Source organism: Papio anubis, chromosome 1, assembly GCF_008728515.1.
Source record: "Papio anubis isolate 15944 chromosome 1, Panubis1.0, whole genome shotgun sequence".
In the NCBI taxonomy this organism is placed as follows: Eukaryota; Metazoa; Chordata; class Mammalia; order Primates; family Cercopithecidae; genus Papio; species Papio anubis.
In genome coordinates this window covers 26,230,844-26,257,097 of record NC_044976.1, presented here as the reverse complement: position 1 = coordinate 26,257,097, position 26,254 = coordinate 26,230,844, and the positions used below count along the sequence as shown (strand labels likewise).

At 44.4% G+C, this 26,254-nt stretch overlaps 1 protein-coding gene across 2 annotated transcripts; it reads left to right on the top strand.

The window, feature by feature from the left end:
* Positions 1-4,940: 4,940 nt before the first annotated feature.
* Positions 4,941-26,254, top strand: RPA2 (replication protein A2). 2 transcript variants are annotated; one of them, XM_021938324.1, is made up of 9 exons: positions 4,941-5,104; positions 5,561-5,667; positions 12,745-12,846; positions 12,979-13,092; positions 19,850-19,924; positions 20,452-20,568; positions 23,445-23,552; positions 23,736-23,830; positions 25,529-26,254. In XM_021938324.1, exons 4-9 carry the CDS (start codon positions 13,048-13,050, stop codon positions 25,611-25,613), a joined length of 525 nt encoding a protein of 174 aa, XP_021794016.1. In that variant the 5' UTR covers positions 4,941-5,104; positions 5,561-5,667; positions 12,745-12,846; positions 12,979-13,047; the 3' UTR covers positions 25,614-26,254. The 2 variants fall into 2 exon arrangements, with proteins under 2 accessions (XP_021794016.1, XP_003891479.1); XM_003891430.2 differs by having other exon boundaries at positions 4,941-5,300.

Here is a 26,254-nt window from a genome sequence, read left to right as displayed (position 1 = left end):
CTGGTGGTCCTGGAACTGATCCCTTGTGTATACTGAGGAACAAATGTAGTTGTGAATGAAATGTTCTGCTCCACATAGAAAGGCCTCTCTGATACTGAAAGTAATTCTATCAGTATTATCCATTTGTAATGAGTATTACTGGTAGAAATAATCAGTGTCATTTAAAACTGAAAACAGCTAAAACTCCATCTAGTAAAATTATCTTAGACCAAAAAAATTTTTGGAAAATCACATGTGTTTAACACTGAAAATTATTTTAAAAAATCACCCCAGGCCAGGTGCGGTGGGTCACACCTGTAATCCCAGCACTTTGGGAGGCCAAAGCAGGTGTATTGCCTGAGGTTGGGAGTGCGAGACCAGCCAATGTGGTGAAACCCCGCGTCTACTAAAACTACAAAAAGTTAGCTAGGCGTGGTGGCAGGCATCTGTAATCCCAGCTACTTGGGAGACTGGGGTGGGATAAGCGCTTGCATCCAGGAGACAGAGGTTGCAGTGAGCTGAGATCATGCCACTGCACTCCAGCCTGTGTTGCACAGAATGAGACTCCCTCTCAAAAAAAAAAAAAAAGTCAGGCGGGCATGGTGGCTCACACCTGTAATCCCAGCACTTTGGGAGGCCGAGATGGGTAGATCATTTGAAGTCAGGAATTTGAGACCAGCCTGGCCAACATGGTGAAACCCCCATCTCTATTAAAAATACCTGGGCGTGGTGGCACACACCTGTACTCACAGCTACTCGGGAGGCTGAGGCAGGAAAATTGCTTGAGCATGAGAGGCGGGGTGAGCCAAGATTGTGCCACTGATATCCAGTCTGGGTGACAGAGTGAGACCCTGTCTCAAAAAAAAAAAAGAAAAAAAGAAAAAATCACTCCAAATCAAATTATACTTGATACAAATAAGGAGCACCCATAAAGTGACAGTGGCAGATGTAAAAAATTTGTAAAATTTGATCGGGATCTAATTTTTATTGACAAAATAAATCTTCGCTGTAAACTCTGCCCAGGAAGTACTACACAAAAATGATTTCTGCAGAATTAAAATGGCAAAAATTGGAAATGGGTAACTTACACTGTACCGAATATTGAACAGAGAATCAAGTATAAATGGAAATTGACCAATATTGGGTCATATCCGATTAAAATATGTATATTTAGGAAATGGAGGCAAAATGATACTGGAGGTTAAAATGGCAGGTCCAAAACATTGAGACATATATCAAACACTTAGCGGAGCACATAATGCAGGCACCTGGCAGGTGGTATGTACTGAACAAATAGCAGATTGGGCTATTTTTTCCTCTCTCTTTAAAAAATAATGTTTCTAATTGTGGTAAAATATACATAATATTTAGGACTTCAACCATTTCAAGTGTACAGTTCAGTGGCAATAAATATATTCACATTGCTGTACAACCATCACCACTATCCAACTCTGGGACTTTTCCATCTTCCCAAACCGAAATTCTGTACTCATTAAATACTAATTCTCTATTGCCCTCTACAGCCACTATTTGACTCTTTTGTTGTTGTCATTGTTGTTTTGAGACAGGGTCGCTCTGTCAACCAGGCTGGAGAGCAGTGGCATTATCCCTCCACCTCCCGGGCTCAAGCCATCTTCCCACCTCAGGTCTCCCAAGTAGCTGAGATTACAAGTGGGCACTACCATGGCTGGTTAATTTTTGTGCCCCTTTGACTTTCTGTGCATATGAATTAGACTACTCAAGGTACCACATATAAGTGGAATCAAATAATATTTGTCCTTTTGTAACTGGCTTATTTAACTTTGCAGTTTTTGAGGTTCTCCACGTTGTAACATGTCTCAGAATTTCCTTCCTTTTTAAGGCTGAACATTAATTCACTATATATCTATACCACATTTTGTTTTGCTTATCCTTTTATGTGTCAATGGACACTTGGGCTGCTTCCATCTTTGGATATCATGAATAATGCGGCTATGCACGCAGGTGTTCAAATATTTCCAAGTCCTCCCTTTCAGTTCTTTTGGGTATAGACACAGAAGTTGAATTGCCGGGTCATATGGTAATTCTATTTGTAATTTTTTGAGGAACCACCATACTGTTTTCCATAGTTGCTGTGCCATTTTACATTCCCAGTAACAGTGCACGAAAGTTTTGATTTTCCACATCCTCACCAACGTTTGTTATTTTCTATTTTGTTTGAGAGTGGCAATCCTAATGGGCGTGTCACCAGATTGGTCTTAAAGGATGATTTCGGCTGGACCACAACTGTAATCCTAGCACTTTGGGAGGCCGAGCTGGGTGGATCACTTGAGCCCAGGGGGTCGAGATCAGCCTGGGCAACATGGCAAAACCCCGTTTCTACAAAAAATACAAAAATTAGCCAGGTGTGGTGGCGCACACCTGTAGTCCCAGCTGACTACAGGAGGCTGAGGTGGGAGGTTCACCTGAGACCAGAGAGGTTGAGTCAAGGCTGTGGTGAGCTGTGATCGTGCCACTACATTCTAGCCTGGACAACACAGCAAGACCCTGACTCAGAAAAAAAAAAAAGATGACGATTTCTCTTCTTCTCAGTCTTACTTTAGATTTCCCTGACAGCCCCCAGTCTGGGAATAAAGTGTACAACCTACCTGGAGAGGGAAGTGGAAGACCTCCCAGAAATTCCTTTTACGTGACAGGAAGACTTCAACTCGACAAAGCTAAATTAAGAGATGAATTTACTACCACATCCACACACACAGTAAATACCAATTACTTTCGCATTTATTGGGAACTGACTCCTCCATTTGATTTACCAGATCACCCAGGTCTTGAAATTCTGGGCAAAAATCTGATTTTGATGTTTGGCAATGTGTTATATTTTAAGACATTTTAAATTCTTTCTCTTTTTTATTTTGTTAAGAGATAGGATCTTGCTCCTTTGTCCAGGCTGGAGTGCACTGGCCATTCACAGGCAAGATCATCATACACTGTAGCCTTGTACTCCTGGGCTCAAGCGATCCTCCAGCCTCAGCCTCCCAAGTAGTTGGGACTGCATGGTGTGCCACTGCACTTGGCTCTTTCTTATTTATTTATTTATTTATTTATTTAGATGGAGTATCACTCTGACGCCCAGGCTGGAGTGCAATGATATGATCTTGGTTCACTGCAAGCTCTGCCTCCCGGGATCATGCTATTCTCCTGCCTCAGCCTCCGGAGTAGCTGGGACTACAGGGGCCCGCCACCATCTGATTTATTTTTAAAGAGGAAGGAGGAAGAGGAAGGAGGAAGGAGAAGGAGGACAAGGAGGAGAAGGAGAAGGAGGACAAGGAGGAGAAGAAGAAGGAGAAGGAGGAGAGGGAGGAGAGGGAGGAAGGAAGGAAGGAAGGAAGGAAGGAAGGAAGGAAGGGAGGGAGGGAGGGAGGGAGGGAGGGAGGGAGTTGGGTTTGTAATCCCAGAAGGATTACGAAGGAGGCTGAGGCAGGAGAAAGGAGGAAGAGGAGAGGAGGAGGAGGGTGGAGGAGCAAAGAGGAGGAGGCAGAAGGGGGAAAGAGGAGGAGGAGGAGGAGGAGAGAGGTGGAGAAAAAAAGAAGGAAGGGGAAGGGAGTTGGGCCTGTAATCCCAGAGGTTGCGCCATTGCACTCCAGCCTTGGTGACAGAGAGAAACCCTGTTTTTAACAACAAAACAACAACAAAAAAGTCAGGCACGGAGGCTTATGCCTGTAATCCCAGCACTTTAGGAGACCGAGGCGGTGGATCACCTGAGGTCGGGAGTTCAAGACCAGCCTGACCAACATGGAGAAACCCCGTCTCTACTAAAAATACAAAAAAAAAAAATAGCCGGGCGTGGTGGCGCATCCCTGTAATCCCAGCTACTCGGCAGGCTGAGGCAGGAGAATCGCTTGAACCCAGGAGGCGGAGGTTGCAGTGAGGCAAGATCACGCCATTGCACTCCAGCCTGGGCAACAAGGGCAAAACTCCATTTCCAAAAAAAAAAAAAAAAAAAAAAAAAAAAAAAGAGAAGAAAAAACACACAGTGGGGGCCCCAAGGGCCCGTTTCTTTCTTATCACAGTGAAACCCAGGCATCAGCACAGGGCCAGGAACAAAGAAAGCATCAGCAATTTTTTTTTTTTTTTTTTGAGTCGCAGTCTCTGTCACCCAGGCTGAAGTGCAGTGGCTGCATCACAGCTCACTGCAGCCTGGACACCCCAGGCCCAGGTGATCCTCCCACCTTAGCCACCCCAGTAGCTGGGACCCCAGACACTGGTCACCACATCAGACATTTTAAAAAACATTTTTTGGGAGGAGGTCTCACTATATTGCCCAGGCTGGTCTCAAACTTCTGGCTTCAAGAGGTCCTCCCACCTCAGACCCCATTTGCTGGGTTTACAGGCATGAGCCACAGCACCTGCTAATTTTTCTTAAATACATAAATGAACATAAAATTCTAACAATGCATTAATATTTTGAGGAAGGAACTGACAAAAGGTTCCACTCCCTATGGGAGGAAAAGACCAGCACGTCATATGAAGAATTAAGAAAAATGGTAGAAATGACTGGAGAGGCCAAGCCTGGATGAGACTGGGGTGGGGACAGCTGGGGGACGAGGGGTGCCACCCTCAGATCTTTACAAGTCCGTCATAGGCAAAAGGGCGTAGGAGTCTCACAGCCCCACTGGGGAGAATCGGGACCATTGGTGGCATTACACGAAGAGAATGGGACTTCCTATGTAAAAGAATAAGCAACTCCACGCGGTGCTGTGCGGCTAGTGCTGCGAGTCCCTGAGGTGCGCAATTCCCGCGCGACCGCGCGTGGGAACACCGAAGCCAAAAACCCCACTACGGCCCTTTAGCTGAAGGCGTCGTCTGATTGGTGATAGTTTGGCGGGAACCCGAGCACGCCGAACAAAGGAAGTGACGTCAGAAGTCGCGCACTTGACGAAGGTGGAATCATGCGGCGCTGCGTCGCGGTAGTATTGCTCTGATTGGTTGATTTCTTGCGATACCGCCCTGCCAGCTCCTTGCTTCCGCTAGTGCGGAGGGTTTTGCCCTTCGTAAAGATGGCCGCGGAGGCTTTTGGAGCCAACTGGGAGCGCGGTGTGCGTTTTCCGGAGCATAGGCAGAGAAGACAGGAACAAGCGTAGCATTCGTGAGCACCGATTGGCTGAAGCGAGAAGCTCCCCGGGAGCTGACTGGCTCCGTCATTCGCGCGAAGGAGTTTGTGGCGCCAGAGAAAAGTAGCTAGAGCGGCGCAGTAGGGGCCGCGTTCTGTGGTTTTCCGTGATTCCCCCAGACCCGAACCTTCTCGGCCTCTTTGCGGAAAATCGCGACCAAGATGTGGAACAGTAATGATGGGGGTGCGGGGTGGAGGAGGAAGAGAATCGCAGGAGGTTTTAGCAAGAGGGAGAGCCTGGGGTCCGAGAGGCGTGTGGCAGCCGGAGAGGAAGGGCGGGAGCGGAGCTGGGGCGTTTGGGGGTCGCAGGAAGGCGGCGAGGAAGGTTAGGGAGACGCGGGCAGTATTTGGAGGGGCGAAGCCTCGGGGAGCCTGCAGGTTTCTCGGAGGCGCGGGACGTGGCACAGGCACTAATCCTGTTGTTCAAAACAGGTGGATTCGAAAGCTATGGCAGCTCCTCATATGGGGGAGCCGGCGGCTACACGCAGTCCCCGGGGGGCTTTGGATCGCCCGCACCTTCTCAGGCCGAAAAGAAATCAGTAGGTTGAAAGGAGTATTTGGTTTTGTTTTATCCTGTCCTGAAGTCCCTAAGTCATCTATGACAGAAACTTTATGCTTTGAAGGAAGATTTCAACATGAACTGATGCGATAATGATCTATTATTATCCGCATCTCTCATAATTAAGTGCTGTAAGTTTCAGAAATGAAATCTTGCCAAATTTTGCACCTCCTGTTGCCCTGGCTTTTCCCCTCATTGGCTTTATTTTGAAATTGATTAGTGTAGCCAATGAATCAGTCTTGTGTGAACGCTCTCAACTTGTTTTTTTTTATTTTTATTAAAAATAGAGATGGGGGTCTCACTATGGGTCTCACCTGGGGGTTGCCCAGGCTGGTCTCGAACCCCTGAGCTCAACCATCCTCCCACCTCAGCCTCTCAAAGTGCTGGGGTAACAGGTATGAGCCACTGCTCCTGGCCTGTACTTGTATTAATAGTCTCTTTTACTTTTTTTTTTTTTTTTTTTTTTTTTTTTTTTGAGCTGGAATCTCGCTCTATCGCCCAGGCTGGAGTGCAGTGGCCTGATCTTGGCTCACCGCAACCTCCGCCTCCCGGGTTCAAGGGATTCTCCTGCTTCAGCCTCACGAGTAGCTGGAATTACAGGCATGCGCCACCATGCCCGGCTAACTTTGTGCTTTTAGTAGAGACGGGGTTTCTCCATGTTGGTCAGGCTTGTCTCCAACTCCTGACCTGAGGTGATCCGCCTGCCTCGACCTCCCAAAGTGTTGGGATTACAGGCATGAGCCGCCGAGCCCGGCCCAAAGTCGCTTTTAAATTAAATGTGAGGCGACATCAAGAGTGTGGTCTTGGCCGGGCGCGGTGGCTCAAGCCTGTAATCCCAGCACTTTGGGAGGCCGAGACGGGCGGATCACGAGGTCAGGAGATCGAGACCATCCTGGCTAACACGGTGAAACCCCGTCTCTACTAAAAAATACAAAAAAAATTAGCCAGGCGAAGTGGCGGGCACCTGTAGTCCCAGCTACTTGGGAGGCTGAGGTAGGAGAATGGCGTAAACCCGGGAGGCGGAGCTTGCAGTGAACTGAGATCGGACCACTGCACTCCTCTGTCTCAAAAAAAAAAAAAAAAAAGTGTGTGATCTTTGGGCCGGCCGCGGTTTCTCACCCCGTAATCCCAGCACTTTGGGAGGCTGAGGCGGGTGGATCACCTGAGATCAGGAGTTCTTGACCAGCCTTGCCAACATGGTGAAACCTCGTCTCTACTAAAAATACAAAAATTAGCCAGGCGTGGTGTGGGTGCCTATAATCCCAGCTATTAGGGAGGCTGAGGCAAGGGAACCACTTGAACTCGGGAGACAGATTGCAGTGAGCCAAGATGGTGCTACTGCACTCCAGCCTGGGCAATAGAGCAGAAGTAGACTCTGTCTCAAAAAAAGAAATGTGGTCTTTGAAGTCATAGACGTGTTCTGCTATTGCAATGCTGCTTTACTTGCAGGGTGTCACTGGACACATTTCGTAACTGGCTTGGGAGTCAGTTTTGCACCTATGAAGAGGGGCTAACATACCTTAAAATGTCATGTGAGACTTATATTATATACAAAGAATACAGGCTATGGAGCCAGAACACGGGGACTCCAGAATCCATTTTGCCTTTTAACTGCCATTGTGATTTCAGGAAAGCAGCTTGAAGGCTGTGGCCCTTGGTTTTTCTCATCTGATGATACTAGTAGTACTCATGTCATAGGGTGGTTCTGAGAATTGACAAGTAAGGCATTGTGTAGGAAAACAATCTATAGAAAGCTGTCTAAACGTTGATTAGTCACTCAGAAATGAGTTTGCCTTTTTTCTTTTTTTTTGAGACAGGGTCTCTGTCTGCCAGGCTGGAGAGCAGTGATGCGTGATCACAGCTAATGGCAGCTTGGACCTCCAGCCTCAAGTGATCATCCCACCTCAGCCTCCCTAGCAGCTCGGACTACATATGTGCACTGCCGTGTCAGGCTAATTTTTGTGGTTTTTTTTAGAGTTAGGGTTTGGCCATGTTGGCCAGGCTGGTCTCAAACTCCTAGCCTCAATCCACCCGCCTCAGCCTCCCAAAGTGCTGAGATTACAGGTGTGAGCCACCACTCCCAGCTGAGTTTGCATTTAACAACTGCAATTTCATTCTATAAATGTGGGGTTAATTTGACTTCTCTTTAGGAGTCACTCAGATGTGTTAAGATTCAGTGTGAGCAGGTTAAAACATTCATTGATATTCTGGTATATTTGAACATTGCTTTATAACTTTCTTTCTTTTTTTTTGAGACGGAGTCTCGCTCTGTCGCCCAGGCTGGAGTGTAGTGGCGCGATCTCCGCTCACTGCAACCCCCGCCTCCCGGGTTCACGCCATTCTCCTGCTTCAGCCTCCCAAGTAGCTGAGACTACAGGCACCCGCCACCATGCCTGGCTAATTTTTTGTATTTTTTTATTAGAGACGGTGTTGTGCCATGTTAGCCAGGATGGTCTCGATCTCCTGACCTTGTGATCCGCCCGTCGCGGCCTCCCAAAGTGCTGGGATTACATGCGTGAGCCACTGCGCCTGGCCACTTTATAACTTTCATATAAATTATTTTACGTAATTCTGTAAGGAATTTATTGTTTATTCCAGCATACAGCAAAGACTCAGGTATATTAAGGGACTGCCTAAGCTTACATAGCTAATAAGGAACTAGAATCAGACAGTACACACATGATGCTGAACAAATCCAACATCTGATGAGCAACAACTTCTCCCTGTTGTAGTTTTCTCTGTCCTAGAAGATCTCAAGGGATTTTAATTTTCTATTTTGATTTTCTTGAGGTCGTGCAGGAGAAAACAAGGTAGATGATTGGTTCTCATCTTTTCTTCCCAAGCTTAACTATTTTTCTCCATTCTGATTGTTAGAATTTTTATCTCATAATTCCTAAAAGCTGGGTATTAAGATAGCTTTTCAGAGAAGAATGCTTGTAAGTTGGAGACTCAATCCCAGTCTCTGGATTTTTTTTTCTTTTCGTGGAGACAGGGTCTCACTATGTTGCCCAGGCTGGTCTCAAACTCTTGGGCTAAAGCAATCCTCCCACCCCTGCCTCCCATGGTGGTAGTATTACAGGCATGAGCGACCATGCCTGGACAGTCTTTTTGTTTTTATTTTTATTTTTTATTTTTTTGAGACAGAGTCTTGCTCTGTTGCCCAGGCTGGAGTGCAGTGGAACGATCTCAGCTCACTGCAACCTCCACCTCCTGGGTTCAAGCGATTCTCCTGCCTCAGCCCCCCAAGTAGCTGGGACTACAGGCGCATGCCACCATGCCTGGCCGATTTTTGTATTTTCAGTCAAGATGGGGTTTTGCCACGTTGGTCAGGCTGGTCTCAAACTCCTGATGTCAGACGATCCGCTCTTCTTGGCCTCCCAAAGTGTTGAGATTACAGGTATGAGACACTGCACCTGGCCTTGTTTTGTTTTTAAATCTAGTATTTTCCACAGTTAAAAGTTAGGTAAACACCCTATTCTTTTTTTCTTTTAAAATTGAGACAGAGTCTCACTTTCACCCCCACTGGAGTGCAGTGGTGCAGTCATAGCTTACTGCAGACTCTTAACTCCAGGGGTCAAGGGATCCTCCCACGTAGCTAGGATTACAGGTGTGCAGCACCATCCCTGGTTGATAAAAACTATCCAAAATGTTTCCTGTTGATTATATATTTGTTCAATGTGATTGAACCATGTGAAGTTTCAAATAGTGACCCATTTTTAATCTGTAATAATGGTACCTTCATGAAGTACTGTCAGAATAGCCTGTAGTTCATAGTCAGCTATGAAAATTTTTTTAGTCTGAAAATGGTTTTTTTTCCCCCAAAATTAAGCATACTTGTATTGACACTCTGTGAATCTCTTCGGAGCAAACTAGGAATTCCTTGCGATCAATTCCTACATAAAATATGTGCTCAATAAAAACTAGATACTTGATTTGAGATGAATTTGAAGGCATTGTTAACATCTCAATTGTTATCCATATATAACTTTTTTACCTGAGAGGTAATAATACTTGTCAAACATCCACTGCATGCAGAGGTTAGTATTAGCACTTCGTATATATTATGTGTCTCATTTACAACTGAAGAGGTATATATCCCCAGTTTTCAGAAAAGGTGGTCCTGTGTCCAGGGCTTTGGAGCTGGGATTTGAGCATGGGTCTATAGGACTCTCTGGCTCCAAACCTCATGTTCTTGCCACTTTACCTTACTGGTTCTTAAGTTTTCTTATGCTGAAGATACAATGAAAATCTCAGCTGTGATAGGTAAAAACAGAAATATAGTAGTTTGTGAGAGGTAAATCCTGGGACCCCTGCAAATTTTAAAACTATAAATATTAACATAGCATGTAACTTTACCTATAAAATATCATAAAGTAAAATTGAAAAACAGTTGATCCCATCACATTGTTATTAAAAGCTATTGCAGATGTAAAAAATGAGGAACAATAGCTAATATAATAATAGCTAACATTTGTTATTGAGTACTGTGTGCTGGGTAGTATTCTGAGCCTTTACCATGTAGTTAGTTTTTATAATTTATCATTCCTAGTTTTGCAGATGAGGAAACCAAGGTACAAATGAGTTAATAAATGTGACCAAGAGCAACTGCTCTTTTTTTTTTTTTTTTTTTTTTTCCTTTCTTTGAGGAGAGTCTCTGTTGCCCAGACTGGAGTGCAGTGGCAAGATCTCGGCTCACTGCAACCTTCACCTCCCGAGTTCAAGTGATTCTCCTGCCTCAGCCTCCCCAGTAGCTGAGATTACAGGACACGCCACCACACCCGGCTAATTTTTTTTTTTAATTTTTAGTAGAGACAGGGTTTCCCCATGTTGGCCAGGCTTGATCTTAAACTCCTGACCTCAAATGATCCGCCCGCCTCGGCCTTGGGATTACAGGCGTTAGCCACCACGCCTGGCCGAGCAACTGCTCTTGAGAATAGAGCCACAGTCTTAACCCTCAAGCTTGGCTGCTGCCTTTTGTGGCATATATGCCAGCGGTTGACTGAGCTTGCTTTATCCCTTTGTGGCAATACTAACCGTTTAAAATCATGCTTCAGCATGGCAGTGTCATGGATGTTCAGGTCAGAGTTGCAACTGATAAATCCATGAAGGCCAAGAGTCTACTGTGTTCTAAGTCTTCCATGCAGTACAGGTATTGGTCCACTTCCTCTTGGCTTCTGACAGGAAGAGCTCTCATTGTTTTTCCGCCTTGTACATATTCCCTCTGGGAGACTGGGAGTACGTACTTGCCCTCAGCCTGTTACCTGCTACTTTTTCACTGTTGAAATTCTCGTGCTTCGGAGTTCAGCCTAAAGCCTCCCTCTTTTGCCAATAAGTTTTTCTGAGGTCCCACATGGCACATTTCATTTTATGGTATATCAAGATCAGGTTTATTGTTTACCTTTGTACCTCCCCTAGATTAGGAATATGTTGAGGGTAAATCCTGTCCCATTGTATTCATCTTTATGTCACCCAGACTACCTCTTGCCACTGGTAGGCAAAAATAAGTTTACACTGTTGTGTGGCTGGTTTAAGATATGATTTGGGCCTGGTGCAGTGGCTCATGCCTGTAATCCCAACATTTTGGGAGGCCAAGGTGGGCAGATTGCCTGAGGTCAGGAGTTCGAAACCAGCCTGGCCAACATGGCAAAACCCCATCTCTAGAAAAAATACAAAAATTAGCTGGGTGTGGTGGCATGCACCTATAATCCCAACTACCTGGGGAACTGAGACAGGAGACTTGCTTGAACCCAGGAGACGGAAGTGAGCCAAGATCGCTCCATCACACTCCAGCCTGGGCAACAGAGTAAGACTCCATCTCGAAAAAAAGGATATGATTTGAGTGTACTCACTAGATACTGTTCTGCCTACCCTATCCTGCCTCTTCCCCCTAAGATGTCCAACATGAGTCCAGCACAGTGGCTTATGCCTGTAATCCTAATACTTTGGGAGGCTAAGGTGGGAGGATCACTTGAGACCAAGAGTTTAAGACCAGCCTGGGAAACATAGCAAAGCCCCATCTCTACAAAAAAAAATGTTTTTTTAATTGACTGGGTGTGGTGGTATGCCTGTAGTCCCGTCTTCTCAGGAGACTGTTGCAGGAAGATTGCTTGAGCCCGTGAGTTTGAGGCTGCAGTGAGCTATAATCATGCCTCTGCACTCCAGCCTGAGTGACAGAACAAGACCCCATCTCAAAACATAAAATGTGGCCAAGGGCAGTGGCTCACACCTGTAATCCCAGCACTTTGGGAGACTGAGGTGGGCAGATCACCTGAGGTCAAGAGTTCCAGACCAGCCTGGCCAACATGGAGAAACCCCGTCTCTACTACAAATGCAAAATGCTGGCACACACATATAGTCCCAGCTACTCAGGAGGCTGAGCCAGGAGAATCACTTGAGCCTGGGAGGCAGAGGTTGCGGTGAGCTGAGATTGCACTATTGCACGCCAGCCTGGGCAACAGGAGCGAAACTCTGTCTCAAAAGAAAAAAAAAAAATTTTTTTAAAAGATGTCCAACATGTCCAAGCTCTTATTCCATTTCCCCAGGAGCTCCATTTGATTGTCAAAAAATCTGTCCTACAAGAAGCTGTTCTACCTTTTATAGTTCATCACAAGACCTACAAGCAATCCCAGAGTTCTGTCTCCATTAGTCATTTCTCAAACCTTTTCCCCATACCATCTCATTTTGTCAGTGACCTGAACAGCAGCACCAGCCTGTCTACACCCTAAAGCTGGGGTTTCCTCTTGAAGGTCTGTTCTGGCAGCAGCAGGTCGTTCTTCCTTATCCTGTCCCCCACTCTGACCTACTCATTTTGGTGAATTCTCGGGGCAACACATGTATTCAGCAGGAACTCGAGTTAGACAAACCTGGGTTTGGAGTCTAAAAGTGTGGTATTGGTTTGCTATATGGCCTTGGTTTCCATCTCTCTGAAGCAAAGATAATGAGATTTGTTTTGAAATTCAGTGTTCTAATACATTTAAAGTACTTGGCACATGGCAGGTGTCAAATGAGTGGTAGTTATTACTTTCTTAATTGAATTTTGCATGCTTTTTCTTTTTAGAGAGCCCGAGCCCAGCACATTGTACCCTGTACTATATCTCAGCTGCTTTCTGCCACTTTGGTTGATGAAGTGTTCAGAATTGGGAATGTTGAGATTTCACAGGTATGTCAAATAATTTGTAAAGGAATCACTTACTCATAATAAAGAATGAAATAAGACTATGTTTAAAAATACAAAAATGTAGCCTTGGTTTCGGGGGAAACAGCCTTTTTTTTTTTCTTTCTTCTAACCTAGGTCACTATTGTGGGGATCATTAGACATGCAGAGAAGGCTCCAACCAACATTGTTTACAAAATAGATGACATGACAGCTGCACCCATGGACGTTCGCCAGTGGGTTGACACAGATGTAAGTGGCTGTTTTTGAATCATGATGGGGTTACTTTGGAACTGTAGAGATGTTGAACTTTTTTAGTCTTTTTAAAGTTTTTTCTTATAAAAATAATACAAAAAGACATCAAAGACAGATACTGTAAAGTGAAAGGTTAATAGATTTGATTATATACCTTCCGGATATACCAAAAATAGAATTAAAAGTCAAATGACAGGAGACAGTAGAATGTTAAGTTCCAATAGAACAAAGGCTTTTTTTTGTTTTTTTGGTTTTTTTTTTGAGACAGTCTCACTCTGTCGCCCAGGCAGTACAGTACAGTGGTGGGATCTCGGCTCACTACAACCTCCGCCTCCCAGGCTCAAGCGATTCTCTGCCTCAGCTTCCCAAGTAGCTGGGATTACAGGCACCTGCCACCATGCCTGGCTAATTTTTGTATTTTTAGTAGAGACGGGGTTTCACCATCTTGGTCAGGCTGGTCTTGAACTCCTGACCTTGTGATCCACCCGCCTTGGCCTCCCAAAGCAGTGGGATTACAGGCTTGAGCCACCGCGCCCGGCCCCTGCTTTTTTTGTTGTTGTTGAGAGAATCTTGCGCTGTTGCCCAGGCTGGAGTGCAGTGGCGCAATCTCAGCTCACTGCAACCTCTGTGCCCCAGGTTCAAGCAATTCTCCTGCCTTAGCCTCCCAAGTAGCTGGGATTACAGGCACCTGCAACCACACCTGACTAATTTTTTGTATTTTTAGTAGAGATGGGGTTTCGCCATGTTGGCCAGGCTAGTTTCAAACTCCTGACCTCAGGTGATCCACCCACTTCAGCCTCTCAAAGTGATCGGATTACAGGCTTGAACCCTCACGCCCGGCCTAGAGCAAAGATTTTTATCTTGGTCACCACTGTAGCCTTAGCACCTAGAGCAGTGCTAGTCACACAGTGGTCCTAGAATAAATATTGTTTAAATGAGTGCGGAAAATATTTGCAACATATTACAAACATTTAAATTTTTAATTAATAAAACGCTCCTTTTTGGCCTGGCATGGTGGATCACTAGAGGTCAGGAGTTCGAGACCAGTCTGGCCAACATGGTGAAACCCATCTCTACTAAAAAATATAAAAACTTAGCCAGGCGTGGTGGTGGGCGCCTGTAATTCCAACTACTCGGGAGGCTGAGGCAAGAGAATTGCTTGAACCGGGAGGCAGGGGTTGCAGTGAAACTGAGATTGTGCCACTGTACTCCAGCCTGGGTGACACACTGAGACTGTCTCAACAACAAAATAAGCTCTTTTTTGTTGTTTCTGGTTTTGAGTTTTGTTTTGTTTGTTGTTGTTGTTGTTGTTGTTGTTGTTTGAGAAAGAGTCTCACTTTGTCTCCAAGACTGGAGTGCAGTAGCTCAGTATCAGCTCACTGCAACCTCCACCTTTTTGGTTCAGGCAACCCTCCCGCCTCACCTTCCTGAGTAGCTGAGATTACAAGCTTGTGGCATCATGCCTGGCTAATTTTTATATTTTTACTAGAGAGAGGGTTTTACCCTGTTGGCCAAGCTGGTCTCAAACTCCTGACTTCAAGTCATCTGCTCACCTTGGCCTCCCAAAGTTCTGGGATTACAGGCTTGAGCCACTGCGTCCAGCCAAAAAGCTCTTATAAAACCAGAAAACCACTGCACCTTAGAAAAATGACCAAACAGGATGCACAGATAATTCATAAAAGACAGTAGAAATGGTAGTGGCAGTAACTAAAGCAGGCTTAACAAACATTGAGATATCATTTTTAGCTTAAGTTTGCAAAGAAAACAAAGAATGACAATGTCTAGTTCTAGTAAGAGCAGCAGCTACCACACAGTGCCCTAGCTTAGTAGTAGGCACTTAATAAATATTGAGTGATTTGTTATTGTCCAAGAAAGTAGGCTTATAGTGTGAGTATAAATTGGTATAACCTTTCTCAAACATCAGCTTGTATCAAAAGCATCAGTCATAAAAATGGTGACCTAACGGCCGGGTGCTCACGCCTGTAATCCCAGCACTTTGGGAGGCTGAGGTGGATGGATGACGAGGTCAGGAGATCGAGACCATCCTGGCTAACACAGTAAAACCCCGTCTCTACTAAAAATACAAAAAATTAGCCGAGCATGGTGGCAGGTACCTGTAGTCCCAGCTACTCGGGAGGCTGAGGCAGGAGAATGGCGTGAACCCAGGAGGCAGAGCTTACAGTGAGCCAAGATCGTGCCACTGCACTCCAGCCTGGGAGACAGAGCAAGACTCTGTCTAAAAAAAAAAAAAAAAAAAAACAAAACAAAACAGTGGTGACCTAGCAAAACTCCATGGCTTAGGAGTTTACATCAAGGAAAGAATTACAGACACGTACAAAGATTTAGACCAGTGAAGTGGTCACGCCTGTAATCCCAGCACTTTGGGAAGCCAAGGCAGGCAGATCACCTGAGGTCAGGAGTTCAAATCCAGCCTGGCCAACATGGTGAAACTGTCTTCTAAAAATACAAAAATTAGCCGGGCGTGGTTGTGCGTACCTGTAATCCCAGCTACTCGACTCAGGAGGCTGAGGCAGGAGAATTACTTGAACCTGGGAGGCGGAGGTTGCAGTAAGCCGAGATCATGCTACTGCACTCTAGTCTGGGCAACAGAGCAACACTCTGTCTCAAAATAAATAAATAAAAATAATCTCAAAATACTAGCAATAAAGGATTACTAAGTAAACCATGACATATTTATAACATACTACAAATGATATAGAAAAGCATGTATTGTCACAAATAAGTGTTTGCCATAAATTGTTGAAAAAAGCATATTACAATATGGTATGCAGGATTTGACCCAATTTTTACACAGTAGCATGTGTATATAAGTGTCTTTATAAACATGGATAAAATAGATTGAAATACAGTATATACTTTTTATCCTTTTATATTTTTAATTGTGCAGAAGGCCTCTTGGTGTTTTGTATTTTGTTTTTGAAATACATTCATTACACAAAATTTGGATAATAAAGACTGTTTTAGGCTGGGCACGGTGGCTCACACCCATAATCCCTGCACTTTGGGAGGCCAGTGCGGGCGGGTCACCTGAAGTCAGAAGTTTGAAACCAGCCTGGCCAACATGGTGAAACTCCGTCCCTACTAATAATACAAAAATGAGGCGGGCACCTGTAATCCCAGCTACGCAGAAGCTGAGGCAGGAAAATTGCTTGAACCTAGGAGGCAGAGGTTGCAGTGAGCCAAGATCGCGCCACTGCACTGCAGCCTGGGCAACAGAGTGAGACTCTGACTCAAAAAAAAAGACTTTTCCTTCAAAAACCACAAGTTACCATAGAGAAATAACTTGGTAGTTATGTAATTTTTTAATTTTTTGCCTCTCAGAAAAATAAAGGATAATTCATTCAGCAGTTATTGTTGGAGTACCAATTCTGAACCAGACTGTGCCTGATTCCAGGTATAAAAAGAATGAAGTAGACACAGTCCCTGCCATCAAGCATTTTAAAAATCACCTGAAATCTCATGTCCCTTAAAGAACTGTTATAACACATTTTGGGAAATATCCTTTCAGACATCTGTCTCTGCCTATACGTACATACAGATGTCCACATACCTCTTTTACTGTAAAAGGGATAATATGCTATGCATCTGCTAAGTAATTTGCTCTTTTCACTAAAAATTATGTTGTGGAACTGATTTTTTTTTTTTTGAAACGGGGTTTTGCTCTTGTTGCCCAGGCTGGAGTTGCCAGGCTTGTTGCGATGGCACGATCTCCGACTCACCGCACCCTCTGCCTCCCGGGTTCAAGTGATTCTCCTGCCTCAGCCTCCCGAGTAGCTGGGATTACAGGCATGTGCCACCACACCCAGCTAATTTTGTATTTTGTAGAGATGGGGTTTCTCCATGTTTGTCAGGATGGTCTCAAACTCCCAACCTCAGGTGATCGCCCGCCTCAGCCTCCCAGAGGGCTAGGATTATAAGCATGAGCCACAGGCCTTTTTTTTAAATAGAGACAGGGTCTTGGCTTGCTGCCTAGACTGGCCTCAAAGCTGGGCTCAAGTGATCCTTTGACCTTAACCTCCCACGTAGCTGAACTATAGACTGATGCCACCATGCCTGGTGAGGAACCAATTTTTTTTTTTTTTTTTTTTTTTTTTTTTCAGACTGAGTCTCACTCTGTCATCCAGGCTGGAGTGCATTGGCGCAATCTTGGCTCACTGCAACCTCTGCTTCTCGGGTTCAAGCGATTCTCCTGCCTCAGCCTCCCGAATAGCTGGGATTACAGGCGTGCACCACCACACCTGGCTAATTTCTGTATTTTTAGTAGAGACGGAGTTTCAACATGTTGGCCAGACTGGTCTCGAACTCCTGACCTCAGGTGAACCACCTGCCTCGGCCTCCCAAAGTCCTGGGATTACAGGCTTGAGCCACCATGGCCCAGCCAGGAACTGATTTTTTAATGTTATCTGTAAAGATTTACATCTATCATTTTAAATGACCACCTATTCCATTGTAAGAATACATCGTTTCTTACTTAACAGTAGACCCAATCAGGGAACAGCATTTAGCTTCTTTTCAGTCGTTCGCCATTATACACAATGCACCAGTGAGTATCTTTGCATACATTTCTTCATGATTATAAAATAATCATAAGGCTGGACGCCATGGCTCACGCCTGTAATTCCAGCACTTTGGGAGGCCAAGACAGGCAGATCACCTGACATCAGGAGCTCAAGACCAGCCCGGCCAACATGGTGAAACCCCATCTCTACTAAAAATACAAAATTAGCCAGGCATGGTGGCGCACACCTATAATCCCAGCTACTCGGGAGACTGAGTCAGGAGAATCGCTTGAACCCGGGAGGCAGACATTGCAGTGAGCCAAGATCGTGCCATTGCATTCAGCCTGGGCAACAAGAGCAAAACTGCATCTCAAAAAAATAAAATAATCATAAGATATATTCCTGAAAGTAGGTTTTCTGGGGGGAAATACACACTTCACTTTTTTTTTTAACATCTTAATTTTTGCATTTTTGTACTGTCTTCTATAAAGGTACCAGTTTACACTTCAATCATGCATGAGAGTGCCCAGTTAGTTTCCATACCCTTAACCTTTTTTTTTTTTTTTTTTTTTTTTTTTTTTAAAGAAATAGGATCTCACTGTGTTGCCCAGGTTGGTCTCAAACTCCTGGGTTCAAGCAGTCCTCCCACCTCAGCCTCCCAACATGCTGGGATTACAGGTGTGAGCCACTGTGCCCATCCTCCATACCCTTTCTAACAATGGGTTTTTTTGTTTGTTGTTGTTTTGTTTTGTTTTGTTTTGAGACGGAGTTTCGCTCTTGTTGCCTAGGCTAGAGTGCAATGGTGCAATCTCAGCTCACTGCAACCTCCACCTCCCAGGTTCAAGCAATTCTCCTGCGTCAGCCTCCTGAGTAGCTGGGATTACAGGGGTGTACCACCATGCCCGGCTAATTTTGTATTTTTAGTAGAGATGGGGTTTCTCCATGTTGAGGCTGGTCTCTAACTCCTGACCTCAGGTGATCCTCCTGCCTCAGCCTCCCAAAGTGCTGGGATTACAGGCGTGAGCCACCACACCCGGCCTAACAATGGGTTTTTGTCTTAAATTTTTGCCAGTATGATAGTTGTTTTAAAAAATAGTCTTTTTGACCAGGTGCGGTGGCTCATGCCTGTAATCCCGGGACTTTGGGGAGGCCAAGATGAGTGGATCACCTGAGGTCAGGAGTTTGAGACCAGCCTGGCCAACATGGTGAAACCCCATCTCTACTAAAAATTTAAAAATTAGCCTGGCATGGTGGTGCGTGCCTGTAGCCCCAGCTACTCGGGAGGCTGAGGCAGGAGAATTGCTTGAACCCGTGAGGCAGAGGTTGCAATGAGCTGAAATCGTGCCACTGCACTCCAGGCTGGGTGACAGAGCAAGACACTTCGTCTCAAAAAAAAAATCAGCTAATGTATTTTTCTTATAAATAATGTGTGCATGTTCTAGGAAACTGATAAATATTAAAATAGTTTGTAATTATGCTAGTCAACCATTAAACAGTTTAGTGTATATTGTCCCAAATGGGAAATCAGCTTTTTTCCATGTGTCATGACTTGTTTTTCCAGACAGTAAATAGAATTCTGTGTTGTCATTTGCAACAGTGTGGAGTATCCTATTATATAGAAATGTGTACTTTATGTTGGATATTTAGGTTGTTTTAAAATTTTTAATATTCTGTACTATGATAAATCTAAATCTTAATGCCTGTTCTTAATTACTTCCTTAAATTCCCAAAAGTAGAATTGCTTTGCCAATAAGTATATCCACCAGAAAATTGTGTGCCTGCGGGGCGTGGTGGCGGGCGCCTGTAATCCCAGCTACGGGGGAAGCTGAGGCAGGAGAATCACTCAAACCCTCCCTTGGGAGGGGGAGGTTGCAGCCAGCCAAGATCATGCCACTGCACTCCAGTCTGGGCGACAGAGCAAGACTCCCTCACAAAAAAAAAAAAGAAAACTGTGTGCCTAAGAGCTTGAATGAGAGTGTCATAATTGTTTGCTTTTTTATGATGTGCTACAGAACTCTGGAACCGAGAATTACCTTTAGAGATATTTTTATTCTAATTCCTGGTTTTACAAAAAAGTAAGTTGTAAAAGGCAGGGCAAACTCCTTAATGCCATTTTAGGATCCTTTAACTCTTCTACTTTGTAACTTTCTCTTTCTCTACATAATATAGAAATGTTAAAGAGGCTTTCACCAGCATCACTAAAACCTTAATGACATGTTTGTATTTTATGTTAGGACACCAGCAGTGAAAACACTGTGGTTCCTCCAGAAACATATGTGAAAGTGGCAGGCCACCTGAGATCTTTTCAGGTAAAGTCAGAATAAAATAGCAGTTAAAGTGTTTTTGCATGAAGCAGTTTCTAGATTCATGTCATGGCTTTTGGATAGTTAAAATACTTAAGTCCCCCTGTTTAATGGGAAGTTATTTCTTACTCTCTTCTTCAAAAGGAAATAACTCTTCTTTCTTTCTTTTCTTTCTTTTTTTTTTTTTTTTTTTACCTTAACATGAAATTGACAGAATAGTAAAGAAAGAACAGAATCTCCTACAATTGCCATCTGTGGCGTTCATTAGTTGGAGAAAGGAGAACACTAGATTCGGAGTCAGGAGTCTAGATTTTGCTCCGTTATGCAACCTTGGGAAAATTATTAATGTCCCTTAGCTATTAATTTTAGTGTTTTTCTCATGTTTGACCATATTTGGATTACTTCTGAGAGTATATAACATTTTTCTCATATTGGCAAAATATTAATATTATAACCAAGAAAAGAGCCACATTGTTGACCTGAAATTAATGTATGTTCATATTTTATTCACATTTTTTTCTTCATTTTGATAGAACAAAAAGAGCCTGGTAGCCTTTAAGATCATGCCCCTGGAGGATATGAATGAGTTCACCACACATATTCTGGAAGTGATCAATGCACACATGGTACTAAGCAAAGCCAACAGCCAGGTGAGTAGCCTCACTTTCCTAGCTTTTTCTCTTCCTTGGAAGAACACAGGTTACTTTTGTGTTCCAGCTTTGATTTCCTTGACATTTTGAAGGCCGAGCCAGAGAAAGACATCACTAAGTCCTCAGAACACTTTCTTCATTAGCTTTGTCACCGTATTTTATTTCAGATGAAACACTGATGTTTCTCTCAGAATTAAGAGTTCCTCTGACACTGGCCTGGACAGCTGGGGCCTGTGACAACCCTTAGGTGCAGACATGTAATTATAGGCTGAGCTCTTAGCTCCAAGGATTGTCAGTGCATATTCAGAGAGTAGCCCCCTTCAGGACAGCATTTTGCTGTCTTCCTTCTAACTTACTGGCTAAGTAGGGATAATTATGTACTATTATTTTTTCCCTGAAATTATATTTATTGATTCATATTGAAATTTCTTCATAGTATTTTCCATTGTGTGAATTGACTTTGGCAAGTCCATCTAGGACCACACAAAAGGTTTGTTGACTCTAGTATTAGAAAGCCCTCAGAGGCCAGGCGCGGTGGCTCAAGCCTGTAATCCCAGCACTTTGGGAGGCCGAGACGGGCGGATCACGAGGTCAGGAGATCGAGACCATCCTGGCTAACACGGTGAAACCCCATCTCTACTAAAAAATACAAAAAACTAGCCGGGTGAGGTGGCGGGCGCCTGTAGTCCCAGCTACTTGGGAGGCTGAGGCAGGAGAATGGCGTAAACCCGGGAGGCGGAGCTTGCAGTGAGCTGAGATCCGGCCACTGCACTCCAGCCTGGGCGACAGAGCGAGACTCCTTCTCAAAAAAAAAAAAAAAGAAAGAAAGCCCTCAGGGCCGGGTGTGGTGGTTCATGGCCTGAAATCCCAGCACTTTGGGAGGCTGGTATGGGGGCATCACTTGAGCCCAGTTCGAGACACCACCCTGGGTAACATAGGGAGACCCTGTCTCTACAAAAAAAATTAAAGAATTCGATGGGCTACTTGGGAGGCTGAGTTTGGGAGATCACTTAAGTCCAGGAGGTCAGGGCTGCATTGAGCTGTGATTGTGCTACTCACTGCAGCCTAGGCAACAGAGCAACTTTGTCTCAAAAAAATAAATAAAGAAAAAGAAAAATATGTATTGCGCCTACTTTGATTTGATAGTCCCAATCATTCTAGTATAGCAGTGAACACGATATACTTATATTCTTGGGAGAAAGAAGCAATAAACAAAAAATATATATAATTTTAGGTAGTTATATAGGTGCTTTGAAGTAAATAAAGCAAAATAGGAGAAGAGGGTGATGGAGGGAACCAAGAATGGTACAATTTTAGATGGGGAAGAACATTCCAAACCAGAGGGACTAGGAAGTGCAAGAAGCAGGAGTGTGGAGTAAGCGTGACATCTCTGAAACCAGCAAGGCCAGAGTCTGGAGTGAAGCAAATGACAGGGGAGAGGGAGAGGGTTGTAGGCAAGGAGGCAGGGCCCAGATTATGTGGGGCTTTGGAGGCCATAGTAAAGATTGCCTTTATTCAAATTTTAAAAATTTTGTTTATTTGGGGGTTTTTTTGTTTTTGTTTTTGTTTTTTTTGAGATGGAGTCTCACTCTTTCGCCCAGGCTGGAGTGCAGTAGCGCAATCTCAGCTCACTGCAAGCTCCACCTCCCGGGTTCACGCCATTCTCCTGCCTCAACCTCCCGAGTAGCTGGGACCACAGGCGTCCACCACCATGCTTGGCTAATTTTTGTATTTTTAGTAGAGAAGGGGTTTCACCGTGTTAGCCAGGATGATCTCAATCTCCTGACCTCGTGATCTGCCCGCCTCAGCCTCCCAAAGTGATGAGTCACTGCGCCCAGCCTTTTTTTTTTTTTTTTTTTTTGAGACAGAGTCTCATTCTGTCACCCAGGCTGGAGTGCAATGATGTGATCTCAGCTCACTGCTGCCTCCGCTTCTCGGGTTCAAGCGATTCTCCTGTCTCAGCCTCCCCAGTATCTGGGATTACAGGTGCGCACTACCACACCCAGCTAATTTTTGTAGTTTTAGTAGAGACAGGGTTTCACCATGTTGGCGTCCAGTTAGCAATCCGGCTGGCAGTGAGGATTTGTGGCCTAGGAGGCAGTCTGGGATGAAATCCTGGGGACTCTGTCAGCCTTTTGGGAGACAGATAGAAGAGGCTAATGAGGGATACTGAGAAGGTTCAGTTTGAGAGTCAGATGGAGAAGCAGAAGAATGTGGTGTCAAGAAGCCCAGGGAGGAACACATTTCAAGAGGAGTGTGGTCAGCAGTGTCTGCTTCTGAGAGGTCAAGTATTAGGAGGACTGAAAGAGACTTTTTGATAATTGGTTGAAGAGTCTTTGGTGACTTTGGTGAAAAGAGTTTCAGAGGTGTACTTGGGGAGAACCCAAATATGGTGGGCTGAGGAGTGACTGGGGAGAAAGGAAATGAAAATAGTGATTGCAGAGCATTTTAAGAATTTGTTTTAAAAAAAAGAAAGAGAGAGGACGATAGGGACTGTGTCTCCTTTTCTCTGCCTGTGGTGCTTCATGCCTATAGACACTCAGTGAATGCTTGAGTGATTGGGCCACACGGATACCAAAATAGCAGACTCTGGGTAATTTTCTTCTCACTGCTACTCTTCTCTGGTTCCTCTCACATCAGAAACAAAAGGAGCCAAGAGGATCTGTCTCTTTTTGATATTTATGTGCTTCGGGGAGTTACTTTATCTTCCTATGAAATACTCTTTAGATAATAGCTGTCCATTCCAATGTAAGCAATGTTACTGGGAAACTGTTTATAAATTGTTTTTTGTAAGCTGCTTACCGAGCTCTTTGAAGTTGTAAAGACTGTTTAACTTGATGGATTTTCTAATATTGTTAACTTATTTCTTAATTCAGCCCTCAGCAGGGAGAGCACCTATCAGCAATCCAGGAATGAGTGAAGCAGGGAACTTCGGTGGGAATAGCTTCATGCCAGCAAATGGCCTCACTGTGGCCCAAAACCAGGTAAACTCCACCAGAGTGGCTTCAGAAATACAAAACACAGACAGTCTTAAATTTTGTTATTTCTTTGATGAGCTAAGATTGTTTGAATACCTGGTTTATTTCTTTCCTATAAAGGGACTCAGGTTTGCAAAGGGGTGGCTGATCCAAAATAATTGCAAAAATCTTTCTGATTTGAATCTTCAGGTGTTGAATTTGATTAAGGCTTGTCCAAGACCTGAAGGGTTGAACTTTCAGGATCTCAAGAACCAGCTGAAACACATGTCTGTATCTTCAATCAAGTAAGTATTTGATTTTCATGAGCTCAGGCTCTGGAATTGTACCTGTTTCACCTCACAAGGGTTTCCTGATAGTGAGAAGTGAGTTTTAAAAGTAAAACTTGGCGGCCGGGCATGGTAGCTCACGCCCGTAATCTCAGCACTTTGGGAGGCCGAGGCGGGTGGATCACCTGAAGTCAGCAGTTTGAGACCAGCCTGGCAAACATGGTGAAAACCCTGTCTCTACTAAAAATACAAAAATTAGCCAGGCGTGGTGGCACTCAATGATCGCACCGCTGCGCTCCAGCCTGGGTGACAGAGTGAGATTCCATCTCAAAAAAAAGTAAAAGTTCGCCAGGCACTAGCTCATGCCTATAGTTCTAGCACTTTGGGAGGCTGAGGTGGGCAGATTGCTTAAACTCAGGAGTTCAAGACCAGCCTGGGCAACGTGGCAAAACCTTGTCTCTACAAAAACAATAAAAACAAATTAGCTGGGCACAGTGGCGCATGCCTGTAGTCCCAGCTACCCAGGAGGCTGAGGTGGGAGGATCACTTGAGCCCAGAAAGTCGAGGCTGCAGTGAGCCATCATTGTGCCACTGCACTCCATCCTGAATGACAGAATGAGACTGTCACACAAAAACAACTTAACTGCAACCCTGGTGGCAGAATGGAAATTGTTCAGCTATGGAAAAACAGGAAAAAGACTATGCACCAAAATGGTGCTACCCATCACATCACTTATTCAGCAAATTTTTTCATTCAGCAGACACTAAGGACCGTTATATGTAAGGGATATATAATAATTCTGAGCAAAAAGTTGACCTGATTTCCTTATGGGATTTAGACTGGAGGAGGGAAGTCCTTAGCTCCTGGTCCTCAGGTGTACAGTCCTGTTGCTGTTACTGTCCCCATTGTGGACATGAGTGTATTAGACTATCTGGACCTTATGAAACAACCAGTCCTTCCAACACCCTTATCCTGATTCCATCTTAGACAAGCAGCCTCCTGATTCCAGTGTAGTAAACCAGTCAAACACACTGACTTATGGTGATGGTGCTTGTGATAGTTATTTGTTACTATAAATCAATTGACCTGCCAGGCCTAGATAGAAAAGGAATACTCAGGACTAATTCCATTTCCTGTCCTGTAAAATAAGGATAATAATTCCTATCTCAGAGTTACTGTGCTGATGAGGTAGAGAACTGCTGTCACTTAGGTGCTCTGTAGATTGTGGCTATTAAATACGTTACTGACACTAACCCTGAGGACCTTGAAGAGTTTGAAGGTTTCAGTGTTTCCTTTGCTTCCCACAACTTTACTTCCCAGAGGGGACCAAAGGGATTTCACTGTGTGGCTGGAAAAGGGGAACTTTTAAAGACAGCTCTTTTTACCAGGAGATTTTGTGTGCAAGTGTGACTACAGCTTTAGATCCTCGATTTCCTGCTTAGACTGTGTTTAAGTGAGGCCCTGTTGTCTTTCCTTTACACAGTTTGGGAGAGGGATCCAAGATAGCCCTAATAGCTAGTGTCTCCATGAATAAGCTCTATTTTGCTATTTTACTGGCATTTCTCCCTGTGAGAGCTTTCTATGTACAAAATACTTGTGAATTCTTAGCTAAGGTAGAGAGTTGGGAGATAAGCAAAGTTTGCATATTTGGCCATATCCAAAAGGCAATTTCCTTCTGAATTGGCCTGAAAATGACTTTTTTTCTTTCTTTCTAGGCAAGCTGTGGATTTTCTGAGCAATGAGGGGCACATCTATTCTACTGTGGATGATGACCATTTTAAATCCACAGATGCAGAATAACTGGATCTAATTGGGTACCTGAGATATTTTACAGCTGGACCTAGTTTCACAATCTGTTGTCTCCGGCTCTGCATATGTTTGGCCACGTGGCTTCTAGGAAGTAGGTTTCATCTATCTAAAGGTCTCCTCTGACATCCTTTTGAAACTTACTGCTCTTCTGTTTTGTTTTGTTTTGTTTGAAGCTCAGAGGGAGATGGGCAATTGACAGGGATGCAATCCAGGGTGGGGTTTCTTGAGGAAGTTACAAATAAGCTTGTTACCACAGCAAGATAGGTGGAATTGGAAGGATGCTACCAGGAGAGTACTTACACAGTGCTCGGGAGTTTCTCTTCTTAAAATGTTTGCTGCTGAAAGATGAGCAGGACCAGGGCCTTGTAGGCAGAGCCCTAGCTGAGAAACCTGCTGGCCTCTGCCTGTTTTTGTTTCCCACTTTGGTTGTGTGGCATTACTTTCAGAGTTGCACTTTCCTGCTTGTCATGACTGCTTGACACACTTGTCATGACGTGTGTTTCTGTGAACATGAAGTGCTGCAGTGGTGGCCTCCAGGGGCAGAGGAAAGGAAGAAGTGTTACTGCGTTTTGTACAAAATAAGTACATTCGTATGTTTAATAAAACAGTTCTATTATAGCAACTTGTAAAAA